Genomic DNA, 14,604 nt, shown 5'->3' with positions numbered 1-14,604 from the left:
AGTAGGCATCTGTGTGGCTTCCTGGGAGAGGTGTTATTAAAGTCTCAAAAGCTTAAATTTAAGAGGCTTAGATTTTAAGAGGTTCAGAAACTCTGCTCTAGAAACACTCCTCTAAGATCTGACTTCTTGGTCATCTGTTTCTTGCCTTAAGAAGTGCGGTGGCCAAGAGCTACAGAACCCTGGGATAAGTAGCAGAGCATAAAACCAGATTCTCCAGGAAAAAGAAACTTAAAACATACTTGGGAAGTCCCCTACCAGCCTGCTGGTTCCCTGGGACACATGTGCTGGATCATGTCTTCTGGGAAGGTTTGTATCTAAGTACAAAAGCAATGTGTATACACCAACAGTGCTTCTATCCAGGACCCTTACAATGACCCAGATGCTGGTTTCCCAAGATCAAGGATGGCTAAAGACAAGGTGCCCAGATTTCTTCCTGCTAAGAATTTAGATAAACCTCAGATGGCCCTTGTGTTATTTTTGTTATCCAAGATGGGATATGAGTAAGCCAGAAGTCTAATAGGACAGTGAATCCAAGTCAACATAGCAGCAGGCAGCATCTTACCTAGTGGACCTTCTCCTGCGGACTCCAAGACCTGAGCAGCCTCCTGAGACACCACGGTGATGGCTCCGACCACTGGTTCATGATTGACATCACCATTGGGAGTGCCATCAGGGATTATAACTAAGCCATGTTTCTGTGGAGAAGGAAAAAACCCACCGTCACAAAACATGGCCCACGTGGAAGCAGTATGCTCTGTCGGGCAACTCTGTGACCATAGTTTTGCCACAGGTAACATCCGGTTAGAACTAGTGACATAGAATATAGCTCCGTAGAAGAAATGACCGAAACCTACCAAATCTGCATTGAGGAATGAACGCTGGTTTGTCTTCGGGCTGGGAAAGATAACAGGATGAAAGGAAGAAAGAATAAAGCAGTGAGGGATTGAACTCCAGGCTAAAGCTAACATACCTCTCCTGTCTTCACTGTCTCCTTCAGGTCAGCCAGCTCCTCTCTGAGCGTATCTCGCTCATTCCTAAGGCAGGCAATGTATTCTTTCTGTTTCTCTAGGGCCTGGTTTTAGACAGGGTAGCAAAGGAAAGAATGGCACAGAAAAAGAGCAAGTGAAAGAGGTAGCAGAGAGAACCTAATTCAAATAAACAAAGATAAGGGCATAAAAGACAAGGGAGTAATAAAAGCTTAGAAACTGGCAGTTAGATATGGGAGGAAATACAAGGTCATATGGACACACATCTCCACAGGAGACTTTTAACAGAAACTGGTTAATCGTGCATCAATTCGCCAAAACATGCTCATCACATCAGGCAGGAGAACTGATCTTTCTTTTCCAGTTGATGAAAAAAAACAGGAAAAGGAAGATGAAGACAGCAGTAATATTAAAGTTTTCCTTACTATATTTTCATATGGTGACCAAAACAAACAAATACACTTCATGTTTAACTAAAATTGTTCATTCAAGAAGACAGTGAAAATTCTTAATTACAAAATTAATTTTAAAATGTTTTAATTTAAAAAAAAAAAGTTTTAATTTAAAAAAATTTTAATGGCCCTGGAAGAAAAAAATAACCAGTATGCACAAGCTATCTTACTTAAATATTGGCTGTAGTGATTGTTCTTCAAGCAGTATGGCAAAATATTCCTCAAAAACCACTTACTTCAAAATAGCTATCTCCAAAGTGATTCCCAAGGACCTGTTTGTTGCTGTTGTTAATTTAATTAAATACAATTAAAAACCATCTGGTTTCTGGTATACCCTTCTAAATGGGAAAAACAAAATTAAAACACTGACAAAATAAATGCAGCCCACCTATGGAGTGCAGGAGAGTATGGGTTTGGGGATCAGGCTTTTGAGTCCTGGCACGTACTAACTTAACCTATGCCTCAGATTTCTCATCGGAAAAACATAAGGGACAACAGTAGTACTGCCCACGTACATAGTGCGAGCACTGCTGCAGTGGGAGAGTCCCAGGGAAGGCTCAGGGAAAGCCCACCACTTTTTTCTTTCTTTCTTTTTTTTTGGGGGGGGGGGGGAAATATTTATTTTATTTTGTTATTATTTTTTAAATTTTCCATAACTATTATCTTTTTTCTTATAAATTTATTTTTTATTGGTGTTCAATTTGCCAACCTATATAATAACACCCACTGCTCATCCCATCAAGTGCCCCCCTCAGTACCCATCACCCAGTCACCCCCACCCCCCGCCCACCACCCCTAGTTCGTTTCCCAGAGTTAGGAGTCTCTCATGTTCTGTCTCCCTCTCTGACATTTCCTACTCATTTTTTTCTCCTTTCCCCTTTATTCCCTTTCACTATTTTTTATATTCCCCACCACTTTTTTTTTACTTGGATCTCCCTTGCCACTGCCTGAATCACAACTGTCAGAGCTGAGACCAACAGTGCAGAAGTAGGCACATGCTTCAGTCATCACTGAAAAATCAGATCTGTTCTATATAATGAAATAACCCAGAATTCAAAACATACCCCAGGCAAGCAGTCTATGCAGACACCTGACAGCCAGACTATTTTGAAAAAGCCTTTCTCTACACAAGTGTTCATATATTTAATATTTTCTGCCAACAGCCCCGTTAGGCCAAGAAGTTAAACTACAACAGGTAACTTTCCTCTCAGTTTACAGGGTTAGAAACCAAGCCAACTGCTTCATTACTGATTAAATCATTACAGTCTTACTGTGCACCCAAACTGGCAATAAGTAAATAAGGGATGCTAGCAACCACCATCCATGTAGCTCCAACTATATCGTATGCAGTGCTACAAAGACACGTAATTTTGCCCTAATAAATTTTCAATTTCTCCCTTATACATCCTGCACTTGTTTTATCTCCATTTCACAGATCAGAAAACTGAAGCTCAAAGAGGTGTTTATATGAATATAATTTTTCCCTCTCAAAGTTGCAGTAAGTGGCAAAGCCAGAAAGTGAATCCATTTCTTTTTGGTTCCAGTTCAGTTTGGTTCCAAAACCTTTGCATACTTTTCTATGTCACAGTCCCAAGAAGGCCACGATTATGTTTCCTTACTGTCATCCCAGATGTTTCTGGAAAAGTAGTCTGTAAGGGCAAGCCCAACCCATACTCACCCAAACTGCAACACCACTATCTGATTTCCTTTCAGCAATTTACATTCACACCATATGGCATGTCTTGCCTTTATATTAATAATTTGAGTTTCTGGCATCATGAGGCATTTACCCTAACACTGCAAGCTAATATTACCACTCTATTACATTAATAACAAATGTTAATATCAGGACAAAAAAGCACAAAGCAATACTTTCCCATCTGTTGACAGACACTTTAACTTCTGTGGGTTAGATATTTGTGGGTTATTGGTAGCTGCGTGCATAGTTATGCCATGCATCACCACATATAACCGGTCAGTGATCATTGCCACAACATGCTCTACATAAACAACACCACTAAATAAATATACAAGATCTCTTAGGAACAGACCAATTTGAAACTAGAAATTCTAGCAAATGCCAGAACGTGCCATTTGCCCCCCTTCCTACATCTTATAGCAATGGATTTTATCTCTACTTTCGAACTTTTTGATTTCATCTTCCCAGAATTATGGACGGGAAAATAAACTACATCCCATAAGTTCTCCCCTTTCACCACAAAGTTTGGAGGCTACCAAAATATCTTATAATTGGAGCAAATGTATTCACATTGGCTCTGAAGTCCTCTGTAGGACCTGACCATAAAACCACTACCCTGTGCTTGCATTTAATAATAGCTCTTACAGTAGATTCCACCAACACCCCCCCCCACCCCGCTAGGATAAAAACTACATGCTTGTGGGATCTAAGTAATTCTTTACCCTTGACCTAACCTCAAATTCTAGTGTCAAGAAGCCTGAAAGTTATGTATAACAGGCTGAACTTAGGGGGCAACAGGTTATTTTTCCATGTAATTGCACGGGGCCAGAAATATCTTTAGTCAGAATGGGAGTGAGTCTCATACTGGGCTATCCAGTCCTTTCTATGTACTTATTCAACACATCACCACTTGGAACTTGGAACTGCTTTAGGGCTACAAGCATGACTACAAAGATTGATGAAGGAGAACCAAAGAAAACCAAACTCTAACATGAGAATAATGGCCATGTTCCTTTACCAACTTACTAACTTTAAATCTTGAAAATGAAGCTAGAGACAAGTGATATATTAGGTAGTTAAAGTCACTGACTATACTGAAAATGTGTCTTATGTAAGTCATGGGAAGACCACATCAGGATGGCTACCAGAAAAAAACAGAAAACAGAAAAAAAAAAAAATGGAACCCTTATGCAGCGTTGATGAGAATGTAATATGGTATAGTTGTTGTGGAATACAGTCTGACTATTCCTCAAAAAACTTAAACATATCATTGCCATATTATGCAGCAATTCCACTCCGTGTTATGTATAAACCCAAAGAAATGAAAGCAGGGTCACAAAGAGGTATTTGCAAACTCATATTCACAGCAGCATTATCCACAATAGCCATAAGGTGGAAGCAAACCAAGTGTCTGTCCACCAACAGATGAATGGATAAACATGGTACGTACGGACAATGAAATATTATTTGTCCTTAAAAAGGAAAGACATTCTGACACGTGTCCCAAGGCAGATAAACCTTGCGGACATTATGCTAAGTGAAGTAAGCCAGTCACAAAAAGACAAAGACTCTAGGATTCCACTTAAATGAGGTACCTAGAATAGTAAATCCATAGAGACAGAAAGTAGAATGATGGCTGCCAGGGGCTACTGGGAGAAGGAAATGGGGAGCTGTTTAATGGGCACTGTTTTGTTCTGAAAGATGAAAGAGCTCTGGAGGTGGATGGTGGTGATGGTAGCACAAGAGAGTGAATGTACTTAATACCACCAAACTCTACACTGAAAAATGGTTAAAGTGGTAAACTTTACATTATTATTATTATATTATTTATATTTGTATTTTACCACAATTTAGAAAGTTTCCTAAAAAGTCAAAGGAAGAACCAACTATCGATACATGCAACTTGGATAAATCTCAAGGGATTTATGCTGAGTGAAAAACATAACCCCAAAGGGTTAAATACTGTATGATTCTATTTATATAATAGTCTTATAATGGCAAAATTACAGAAATGAGAAAGATTAGTGGTTGCCAGGATTTGGGGAGGAGTAGGGGAGGTAGTAGATAAGGCTATAGAAGGGCAACGGAAGAGATCCTTTGCGGTGAAAATGTTCTGTATTTTGCCTATAGCAAGGTCAATATCCTGGCTGTGATACTGTATTACAGTTTTTTTTTTTTAAGATTTTATTTATTCATGAGAGATACACACACACAGAGAGAGAGAGAGAGACAGCCAGAGACATAGGCAGAGAGAGAAGCAGGTTCCATGCAGGGAGCCCGATGTGGGACTCGATCCCGGGTCTCCAGGATCATGCCCTGGACCGAAGGCAGATGCTTAACCACTGAGCCACCCAGGCATCCCTGTATTACAGTTTTTGCAAACTGTTACATCTCGGGAAAACTGGGTTAAGAGCATACAGGACCTCTCTGTATTACTTCTTACAATTGCATGTGAATCTACAATTACCTCAAAAAAATTTTTTTTAAGTTAAACTTTTAAAAATAGCCAAAGGATCACATTATTATATATCATACAGAAAGAAGATAGCCACTTATTCATTCAATAATGCCATAGATACTTAAAAATCAAATAATTTCTCTTAACTATGAGCACATCTTTTTGGTAGGAAAAAAACATCTTTTTTGTTTTATTTTGAACAGCTATTTTATTAGAATGAGTGTTTTGGGGTTTTCCTATGGCTGATCCAAAATAATCAGTTTAAATACTAAGATAATTATACAAAATAGAAATCATGGACATACAGATCCATGCTAAAGAAAATTATGTTAAGGTCCTAAACGAAAACCATTCTAGATAGTGACCAGACACTAATGAACCCTTACAAATTACCTGCTTTGTGCCATACATTTTTTTCACATCTCACTTTAAATTCCCCAAATAAAAATGTAAATAAAATCAGCAGTTCATAGTCAAAATCTCACAACTCTTAACAGTCATTATTTTTTATTCCAGAAGGCTCTTCTGGCTTTGGGTGGATTTTTAGACACTCTGTATTTAAATAGTGGAAACTCTTAAAAAGTAAAAAACAACAACAATAAAAAACGCTCTTAAGATGTAATTTTGTTTTCCATATACTTATTAATAATAAGAGGATAGGGAGGCACCTGTGTGGTTCAGTTGGTTAAGTGTCTGCCTTGGGTTCAGATCATGATCTTGGGGATCCTGGGATTGATCAACTGATTGGCCCCCTCTGGGAATCCTTGCTCAGCAGGGAATCTGCCTCGCCCTCTCCCTCTGCCCCTCCCCCCTGCTCCTGTGCTCACACTCGGGCTCTCTCAAGTAAGTAAATAAAATCTTTAAAGAATAATAATAGTAAGAAGATAGGTCCTTGGAGATATGAAAAGAACTGGATACAAGAACCCTCCCCACAATGAAGGGTATGACCCAGAGGGCTTCTCATCCAGGCATGTCTATCACAGGTGTTCTGGGGGATCTTTGCCAACTTTTCCCTATGCCACCTAACCTCAAGCAGAACAAATCTTTCTATGTTCTCAGGACAAGGGTTTCCTCTCTCTGCTTCCTCCACCATAGCCCCTCTCTGACAAGGTAAGCCTCTGGCAGCTATGGCTGTGTGGTACCAGTGCAGAACAGAGAGCTTATTAAGCCATGAGATGGGGTACGCGTCAAAGGGTGACACAGGATGAACTGGTGGGAATTTTTCCAGCCTCCTGTGCACTTGGAATCTACCTAAAGTGCTTAGCAAAAGAAGCACTGAAGACTTTCCTTATCTGGGCCCCTGCTCTGGGGAATCATGGGGTTATAATTAGAGATGACGTCATGGTTTGGCAAATCCAACAAATCTTACATTCCTATTCACTTCCGTAACTAAATTGATGTTAATCTCTTCCCATTTTATTCACCAAGGATTTATGGGATGGTAATTACTTGTCCTCCACCCCCCACTCACTGTTCTCTTGCTTCTCATCCAAACTTCTTGCAATGTGAGGATATCAAGTTACCCACAGAGTTTGAATTAAACGCCTGTGGCTGCTTCTGGATAAGAATCCTGGGGAAATAAACTTCCCTAGAAATTTCCTAGTTTGTAGGTTTCACAAACCCAGAGTCCACTAGAAAGAAGAGTTCTTTCCAGGCATAATATTGAGTTTGCCCTGGGAGGTTTTTTTTCTGTCTCCTGCTTATTCACATTTCAGTGTATAAAATGCTCAAAAATAACAGAAAGGACAGATTCTTATGAATCTCTAAGTTAAATTATATTGGTCTATTCCTTATCAATGGGCTTCAGACCAAAGCCCAATTTCATTTCATACCCTAATGTTTTTATCTTTCCAAAGAAGTGTCTCCTGAAGGTCAAACACCTCTTTTGTCATGGTGTCTATTTTCTGCTGCATTCGTTGATTCTCCTGCAGAGGAAAGGGGGAGAGAATAAAAGAGCAGAAAGAAAAAACGGTCGGGGTCCGAGGGAGGAAAACAGTATAAAAAATAAAGCTGATAAAGAAATTTAACAAAGGGAGAAAGTAAGTCTGTGATGAACAAGAGAGGCAAGAGTTGCTCACTAAAGGGAAAGATGACATCCAGTGTCTTGGCCACAGGCCTCCCGCTGGCTTGCCCCAGGGGAAGTGGGAAGAGCTGCTGCAAACACAGCTCTGAGGCAGCAAGCCAGCTAGGGTTTCTGTGTACATGCAGCTCCATGTGTGTACTCTTCCTCTGATTACTGCCTTTTCTCCAAACATGGAACAACTTCTAGAGAAGGAAACTCAGATTTGCTTAGGAACACATGATCCTTATCACAGAGAACAAGCAGTAGTTTTATACTTTTTTTTAAGCAGAACTAAAAATACAAGACATATCTCAGTTTAATCATTTTGAATTTGTTAGCAGAACCTACAACAGCAAGAATATCATGAATTCGAATGAACAGTCATATTTTTAGTTTAGTTTTTTAGAAAAACTAGAATTTAGCATGTAGCAATTCTTAAAATAACAGTTCTCCTTAGGCAACAAGCCTCAATTTATACCCTTTACTGTTTAACAGGTTTTCTTTTAAGAATTATTAGTAAATGATCATCTCCCATTTTCCCTACTTACACATTTCTTATATACTTTAAAATGAAAGACCAAAAGGCATTATTTTGTCATATCCAAGGTTTTCGGTTATACATAGACATAGGTATTAACATCTAAGAAATGTTAATTCTAAACATAAAAACTCCTAAAACTAAGGTCTTTAAAGTTTGTATATCCAGCACCCTTGGCTTTTAAAGAAACCAGTGACAAGTTATGGGAATCAAGCATTATACAATTCCTCTTAAGCATAATCATCAAATTAACTTACCCAATTCTGACTTAAGCTACTGAATTTGAGAAGCAGCTGCCAAAGTAGTTTTATTATTCGTTTGAAATCAAAAGTGGGGGAAAGTATATATCTTAATTAGAAAAAGAAATAATAAGTGGCTGGCATATTGACACACAAAAAAGAACACAAAAAGCCAAAAGAGAGGAATACACATTATTTTTAAATACCAGCAGGATACAAAATTTAAATAATATGCTTCATGCCAAAAATGGAAAAACTAGGAGAACTAACTTCAGATGTAATCTGATTTCAAAGGGTTATGTGTCTGCCTTTAGAATTCACAAACTCTACCTGCTTTCAGCCAGCTACATTCAATCATTCTCAAGAATGAAGAAAAGTAACACAAATCCACATACAGAAAAGTAGTCATTTCTTTTCCTCTATTAAGGTTTTTGCAAGTCATTTACAGGGTGAGAGATTAGTGGGGCAGGTCCATTGAAGGAAGAAAGAAAGAGGGAGCAGAACAATGTGGGGGCAGGGCAAGTCCTGAGCAGCAGGAATATGGATGAGTAGGAGTGTGGTGCAGGAGGCATTTCCCAGGGATCATTAGGAGCTGGCCTTCCTGAAATCACTCTCATGTCATCAACATTAAGTTAACATAAGACACCTTTGATAACCACACCAAGCCAGTGGGCAGGATCCTGTCCCAGCATACTTATAAAACATGAGGAAAAACCACATTTAAAAAAAAAAAAAAAAACAGATGCTCACAAGGTAGCAGGAACAAAAGGATAATAAAGGCTTTTCAAAGATTTCTTGGTGGACCCTACTGGTTTGCATTCCTGGGATGCTGCCAACACCATGGCACTTGGGGTTCCTCCAGCAGCACAACCTGCCAACCTTCACCTTTTTGTATGTAAGGTGTCTATCTTGAGTAGTCCTTTCCTTTAGCCGCCTCAGAAATAGATCTACCTCAGTCAAGATCAAATGTCTCACTCCCCAAGAATCCTGTCCCAGCAGACAGCATTCACTACATTCCAAAGATTAATGGTACTTGTAATTTTGCCTTTTGCCCATTTTCTAAGATAGCTTTAGGAAAGAATATGCTTAGGAATAAAAGATAATTACAAAAGCTTTTGCTATTGCAAGGGGGAATGTTTATAAGGTTGGTAGCATTAATTTTTTAAGCCTGACTCTATGTTTCATGTGTGTGAAAATTTAGGGTACAGCCAAGATGAAGAGACAAGGAAACTGTGGCATTTTAACTCCCTTCCCTCCCAACATACACTCCCTTGTCACATTCAGTGTATTTTGTTCAAAATTAAGTATTTCACAGTTCATGCACATACCTCAATAAGCTCATCTCTCTGTCGAAGGCCTTCTTTAAGTTCATCCATCTTATGCTGCAGCACACTACACATATGTTTCTGCCTTTCTAACTCCTGTTAAGAAACAAATGATACAACTGACACAGATAATGGCACATGACAAACTGGAACATCTACAATATAGTAATACAGAGGTTAAGTATGACCTCCAGAAACACACTTGGACTTCCCATGCCTGATAACTTAGAAAAATTCTGAAAAAAAGAAAAGAAAAGAAAAGAAAAATTCTGTATTCTATGGAAAGATTCAGAAAATTAACATTTTTTCATCTCCTAGGACCATACATCTAGAAAATCCAGACTAATGGGTGGCAAAATTACTAAGAACAATGAGATGACTTAATAAAGTAACAGGTTATAAAATTAATATGTAAAAGTCAATAATCTGGGCACCGGAGTGGCTCAGATGGTTAAGCGTCTGTCTTTGGCTCAGGTCGTGATCTTGGGGTGCTGGGATTGAGCCCCAAGTCAGGCTCCCAGCTCAGTGGGGAGTCTGCTTCTCCTACTCTCTCCCCCCTCTCTCTGCGTCCCTCTGTCTCAAATAATAAATAAAATCTTTAAAAATAAATAAATCAAACTCAATAACCTTTATAAGTATAAAAATCTAGAGAGAAAACATAATAAATGCAATATCAAAGAATAAAATTTTTTAAATGCATGTGTAAACTTATAAGAAATACTCAAAATCAGTATGAGGAAAATCATATAAAATATTCCTGAGGGACAGAGAAGAACCAAACAAATAGAAAAGCACACCATCTTCTTGGATTAAAAAAACCTCAGTATCATAAAAATGCCAGTTCTCCCTCAAATTAATCTACACATTTAATGAAGTCCAAATAAAAATACCATTAGGCTTTTTTTCTCATCAGAGATTGATAAATTGATTATAAAGTTTATTTGGAAGAAAAATATAAGAAAAAACAGCCAGAAAAAAATACTAATAATGAAGAAAGCTAGCCTTACTAGATATAAGGCCTATATAATTAAAACATTGTTTGTAAGGCCTTAAGAATACAGACAAAAGTAGAATAGAAAATCCAGAAATACACCCAGTTACATGTGCAAATATATTAAGCAACAACAAAACAAAATGGGCATCCCAAATCAATAAGAAAAGATAAGAGTTCTATGTTAGTGAGGCTGATATCCAAATGGAAAAAGAAAATTAGAACCACACATTGCACCACAAACCCGGACAAATTTCAAATGGGTTGGAAGTTTATGAAAGGAAGAGACAGAAGGAAAGGATATAGTTACTTGAGAAAAAAAATGAGTGAATTCCTATAACTCTAGTAGAATAATGTCATTAAAAAAGTGACCTAAAAATCCACAAGCAAGAAAGGGAAATGGATAATAAGTTAGACTACATAAAAACTTTTGAATGGCAAAAGAAACTCTAAGCAAAGTAAAAACACAAATGATAAACTATGGAAAAAAATACACCTTATATCAGAAACAAAAGGTACTGTCTCTCTGTAAACCCACTTTGATGACTCCCCAGCCATCCCTGCAAAAATGCAAGATTTATGTAGTACATCATTTTTGCAGGACTAGTTTTAACAGCAAAAGACTGCAAATAACTCAAATGTCCATTAATAGGGAACTGATAGAATAAACTATACTGCAGTGCACACCATGGAATAACTATGTAGTAATACCAAAGAATGAGGAATACCCACAATCATAAGATAATAAAGAGCAAGGTGGGAGTAGTATTTATAGTATGCTACCATTTTTTTAAGAAACGGAGGCTAAAAACATACATATTTGTATATATTTTTTCAAATAGCAAAATATATTTACCCTTTTAAGCTAAAAAATGGAAGGATGAAGCATTTATGATTTTAAAAATCCCCTCAAGAAATAGGGATGAACAGAAATAGACAAGTGGCTTCTTTGAATATATTTTCTTTGCTGATTTGACTTCAGATATAAATATCTTATGTAACTGTAAAACGAAATTAAAGTGAAAGAGCAATTCCTGATGAAAGCCACCCAAGTGTCCACAGACAGATGAATGGATAAACAAAATGTGGTACATACATACAATGGAATATTAGGAAGGAAATTCTGACACATGCCACAACACAACGTGCATAAACCTTGAAGGCATTATATGAAGGATAATAAGGGGGATCCCTGGGTGGCGCAGCGGTTTGGCGCCTGCCTTTGGCCCAGGGCGCGATCCTGGAGACCTGGGATCGAATCCCACATCGGGCTTCCGGTGCATGGAGCCTGCTTCTCCCTCTGCCTATGTCTCTGCCTCTCTCTCTTTCTCTCTCTGTGACTATCATAAATAAATAAAAATTAAAAAAAAAAAAAAAAAAAAAAGAAGGATAATAAGCCAGTCATAAAAAGTCAAATACTGTATGATTTCACTTTTATGAGGTACCTAGAGTAGCTAAACTCAGAGAGAGAGAGAAAGAAGAACAGTGGTTGCCAGGAGCTGATTGGGGGTGGGGAGTGGGGGGGGGGGAGGAGGGTAGATAGTTATTGTTTAATGGATTCTGAGTTTCAGTTCTACAAGATGAAAAAGTTCCCATTGCACCACAATGTGAATATACTTGATATTACTGAACTGTCTGAACTCTAACACTTTAAAAAGGTTAAGATGGTCAATTTGTTATATTTTTTTTACCGCAATTAAAAGCAAAAATAATTTAAAGATAAAAATTTTAAAGCAATTTCTAAGTATAGAAAATAAAATGCAGTGAGCCTAATTATATAACCAGTTAGCAGCATAAGTACAGAGAAAGAAACTATTTCAAGTAACTTTTCAAAACAATGGCTGGACTATAAGTAGTATAGCAGCAAAATAACAACCAACCAAAACAAAACAAAAAAACTTTTAACTATTTTCAGTAATTATGTCATTTGTGGCAACATTGGTATTGCTATTCTGAGCACTGTGGGATAGAGCAAAGAGAAGAGATTATAATGTAATTACTATCACCCTCAGTGACTTTGAGAACTGGCAGTGGGAAAACAGAGATATACATATGTAAAACAGAGGGTAAGGAAAAATGCTGGAATCCTAAACACGAACTAGAACTACCAGCATAAATTTATAATATATTTTGACTTTAAAACAAAAAAGTACCCCACATAAATATTTCCCCGATACAACCACTAAAGAGCCTTTATAAACAGTGATCATCTTAGTGGCAAGAGCTCTCTAGCACCCATACTGCTCCACTAAAGGAACGAAGGCTCCTTGGACAAACAGCTAATTCCAGATCTGGAGCAAGAAGTGTACCAGATGAGCCTGGAACACTTTCTTGTGCTAGATACCAAACAATTTATCAAAAAAAAAAAAAAAAAAAATTAGATTCATGTCGAAATCATTCAGAAATCAACCTGAAAACATTCATATTAAAGTTTGAACAATTTGAAAATCAAGAATAATAAAAGCTACAATGAATTCAAAATCATCAAATACTTGTATTCTTGACTTCATAATGATTTAAAAAAATTTTTTTTTTGTTTAAAGATTTTATTTATTTATGAGAGACACACACAGAGAGAAGCAGAGACACAGGCAGGGGGAAAAGCAGGTTTCATGCAGGGGCCCAATGTGAGACTTGATCCTGGGACTCCAGGGTCACCCCGGGCCAAAGGCAGACGCTCAACCACTGAGCCACCCAAGGCGTTCCCATAATGATATTTTAAAATATTTTTAAGTTGTATCTGATAAGTAACTTTTATCTAGAATATATAAACTCTTTACAACTCAATAATAAAAAGACAATCCAATTTAAAAAGAGGGGCACCTGAGTAGTTAGGTAGGTTAAGTGTCTGCCTTCCACTCAGGTTATGATCTCAGGGTCCTGGGATCCAGCCCCACATCAGGCTCCCTACTCACTCAGTGAGAAATCTGCTTCTCCCTTTCCCTCTGCCCCTCCCTCGCTTGTGCTCTCTCTCTCTCTCTCTCTAATAAATAAATAAAATCTTAAAAAAAAAATAGGCAAAAAAAAAATAGGAAAAAGATCTGAATAGCTATTTCTCCAAGGAATATATGAAGCATATGAAAATCTACTGAAAATCATTAGTCATCAGGAAAATACAAATCAAAACCACAGCTGCTAGGAAGGCTGTAAAAAAAAAAAAAAAGTCAGACAATGACAAGTGTTGGTGAGGCTATGGTGAAATCAGAACTCACATACACTGCTGGTAGGAATGTGAAACGATGTAACCACTGTGGAAGATGGTCTGGCATTCCTCAAATGGTTCAACATAGAGTTGCCATATGACCCAGGAACCCCCTCCCAGGTACACACTTAACAGAAAGGACAACATACACAGACTTGTACACAAATGTTTACAGCAGCAGCATTCATCATAGCATGTGCATCATGTGTATCAACACACAAATGAACAAAATGTGGTATACCCATACAAAGGGATAGTACTAGACCTTAAAAGATAGTGAAGTATCAACCCATACTACAATACGGATGAATGTCAAAAATATTTAAGCTAGGGGTGCCTGGGTGGCTCAGTGGTTGAGCATCTGCATTTGGCTCAGGTCGTGATCTCAGGGTCCTGGGATCAAGTCCCACATCAGGCTCTCCACAGGGAGCCTGCTTCTCTCTCTGCCTACGTTTCTGCCTCAATCTCTCTGTGTCTCTCATGAATAAATAAAATATTAAAAAAAAAACTAAGCTAAAATAAAAGAAGCAGGTCATCATATTGGTCATGATCTTGGGGTCCTGAGATCAATCAAGCCCCGAGTTGGGCTCCACACTCAGCATGGAGTCTGCTTATACCTCCCCCACTCTCTGCCCCTGCTCTTGCTCAGCCT

At 38.0% G+C, this 14,604-nt stretch overlaps 1 protein-coding gene across 32 annotated transcripts in view; it reads right to left on the bottom strand.

The window, feature by feature from the left end:
* Positions 1-14,604, bottom strand: part of LRRFIP2 (LRR binding FLII interacting protein 2) — a 107,976-nt gene that overhangs the window by 10,011 nt on the left and 83,361 nt on the right. For 19 of the 32 annotated variants that reach the window (XM_077865838.1, XM_077865837.1, XM_077865844.1 and 16 more), the window contains 4 exons: positions 9,763-9,855; positions 7,428-7,520; positions 971-1,072; positions 563-695 (listed from right to left, as the gene is read on the bottom strand). In XM_077865838.1, the coding sequence (XP_077721964.1) occupies positions 563-695; positions 971-1,072; positions 7,428-7,520; positions 9,763-9,855 (421 nt within the window). The remainder of the gene's footprint in view (positions 1-562; positions 696-970; positions 1,073-7,427; positions 7,521-9,762; positions 9,856-14,604) is intronic. The other 13 variants (XM_077865854.1, XM_077865858.1, XM_077865869.1 and 10 more) reach the window with 3 other exon arrangements.

This window comes from Canis aureus, chromosome 22 (genome assembly GCF_053574225.1).
Source record: "Canis aureus isolate CA01 chromosome 22, VMU_Caureus_v.1.0, whole genome shotgun sequence".
In the NCBI taxonomy this organism is placed as follows: Eukaryota; Metazoa; Chordata; class Mammalia; order Carnivora; family Canidae; genus Canis; species Canis aureus.
The sequence above is the reverse complement of the archived record's forward strand: the minus strand, read 5'-3'. Positions and strand labels throughout refer to the sequence as shown.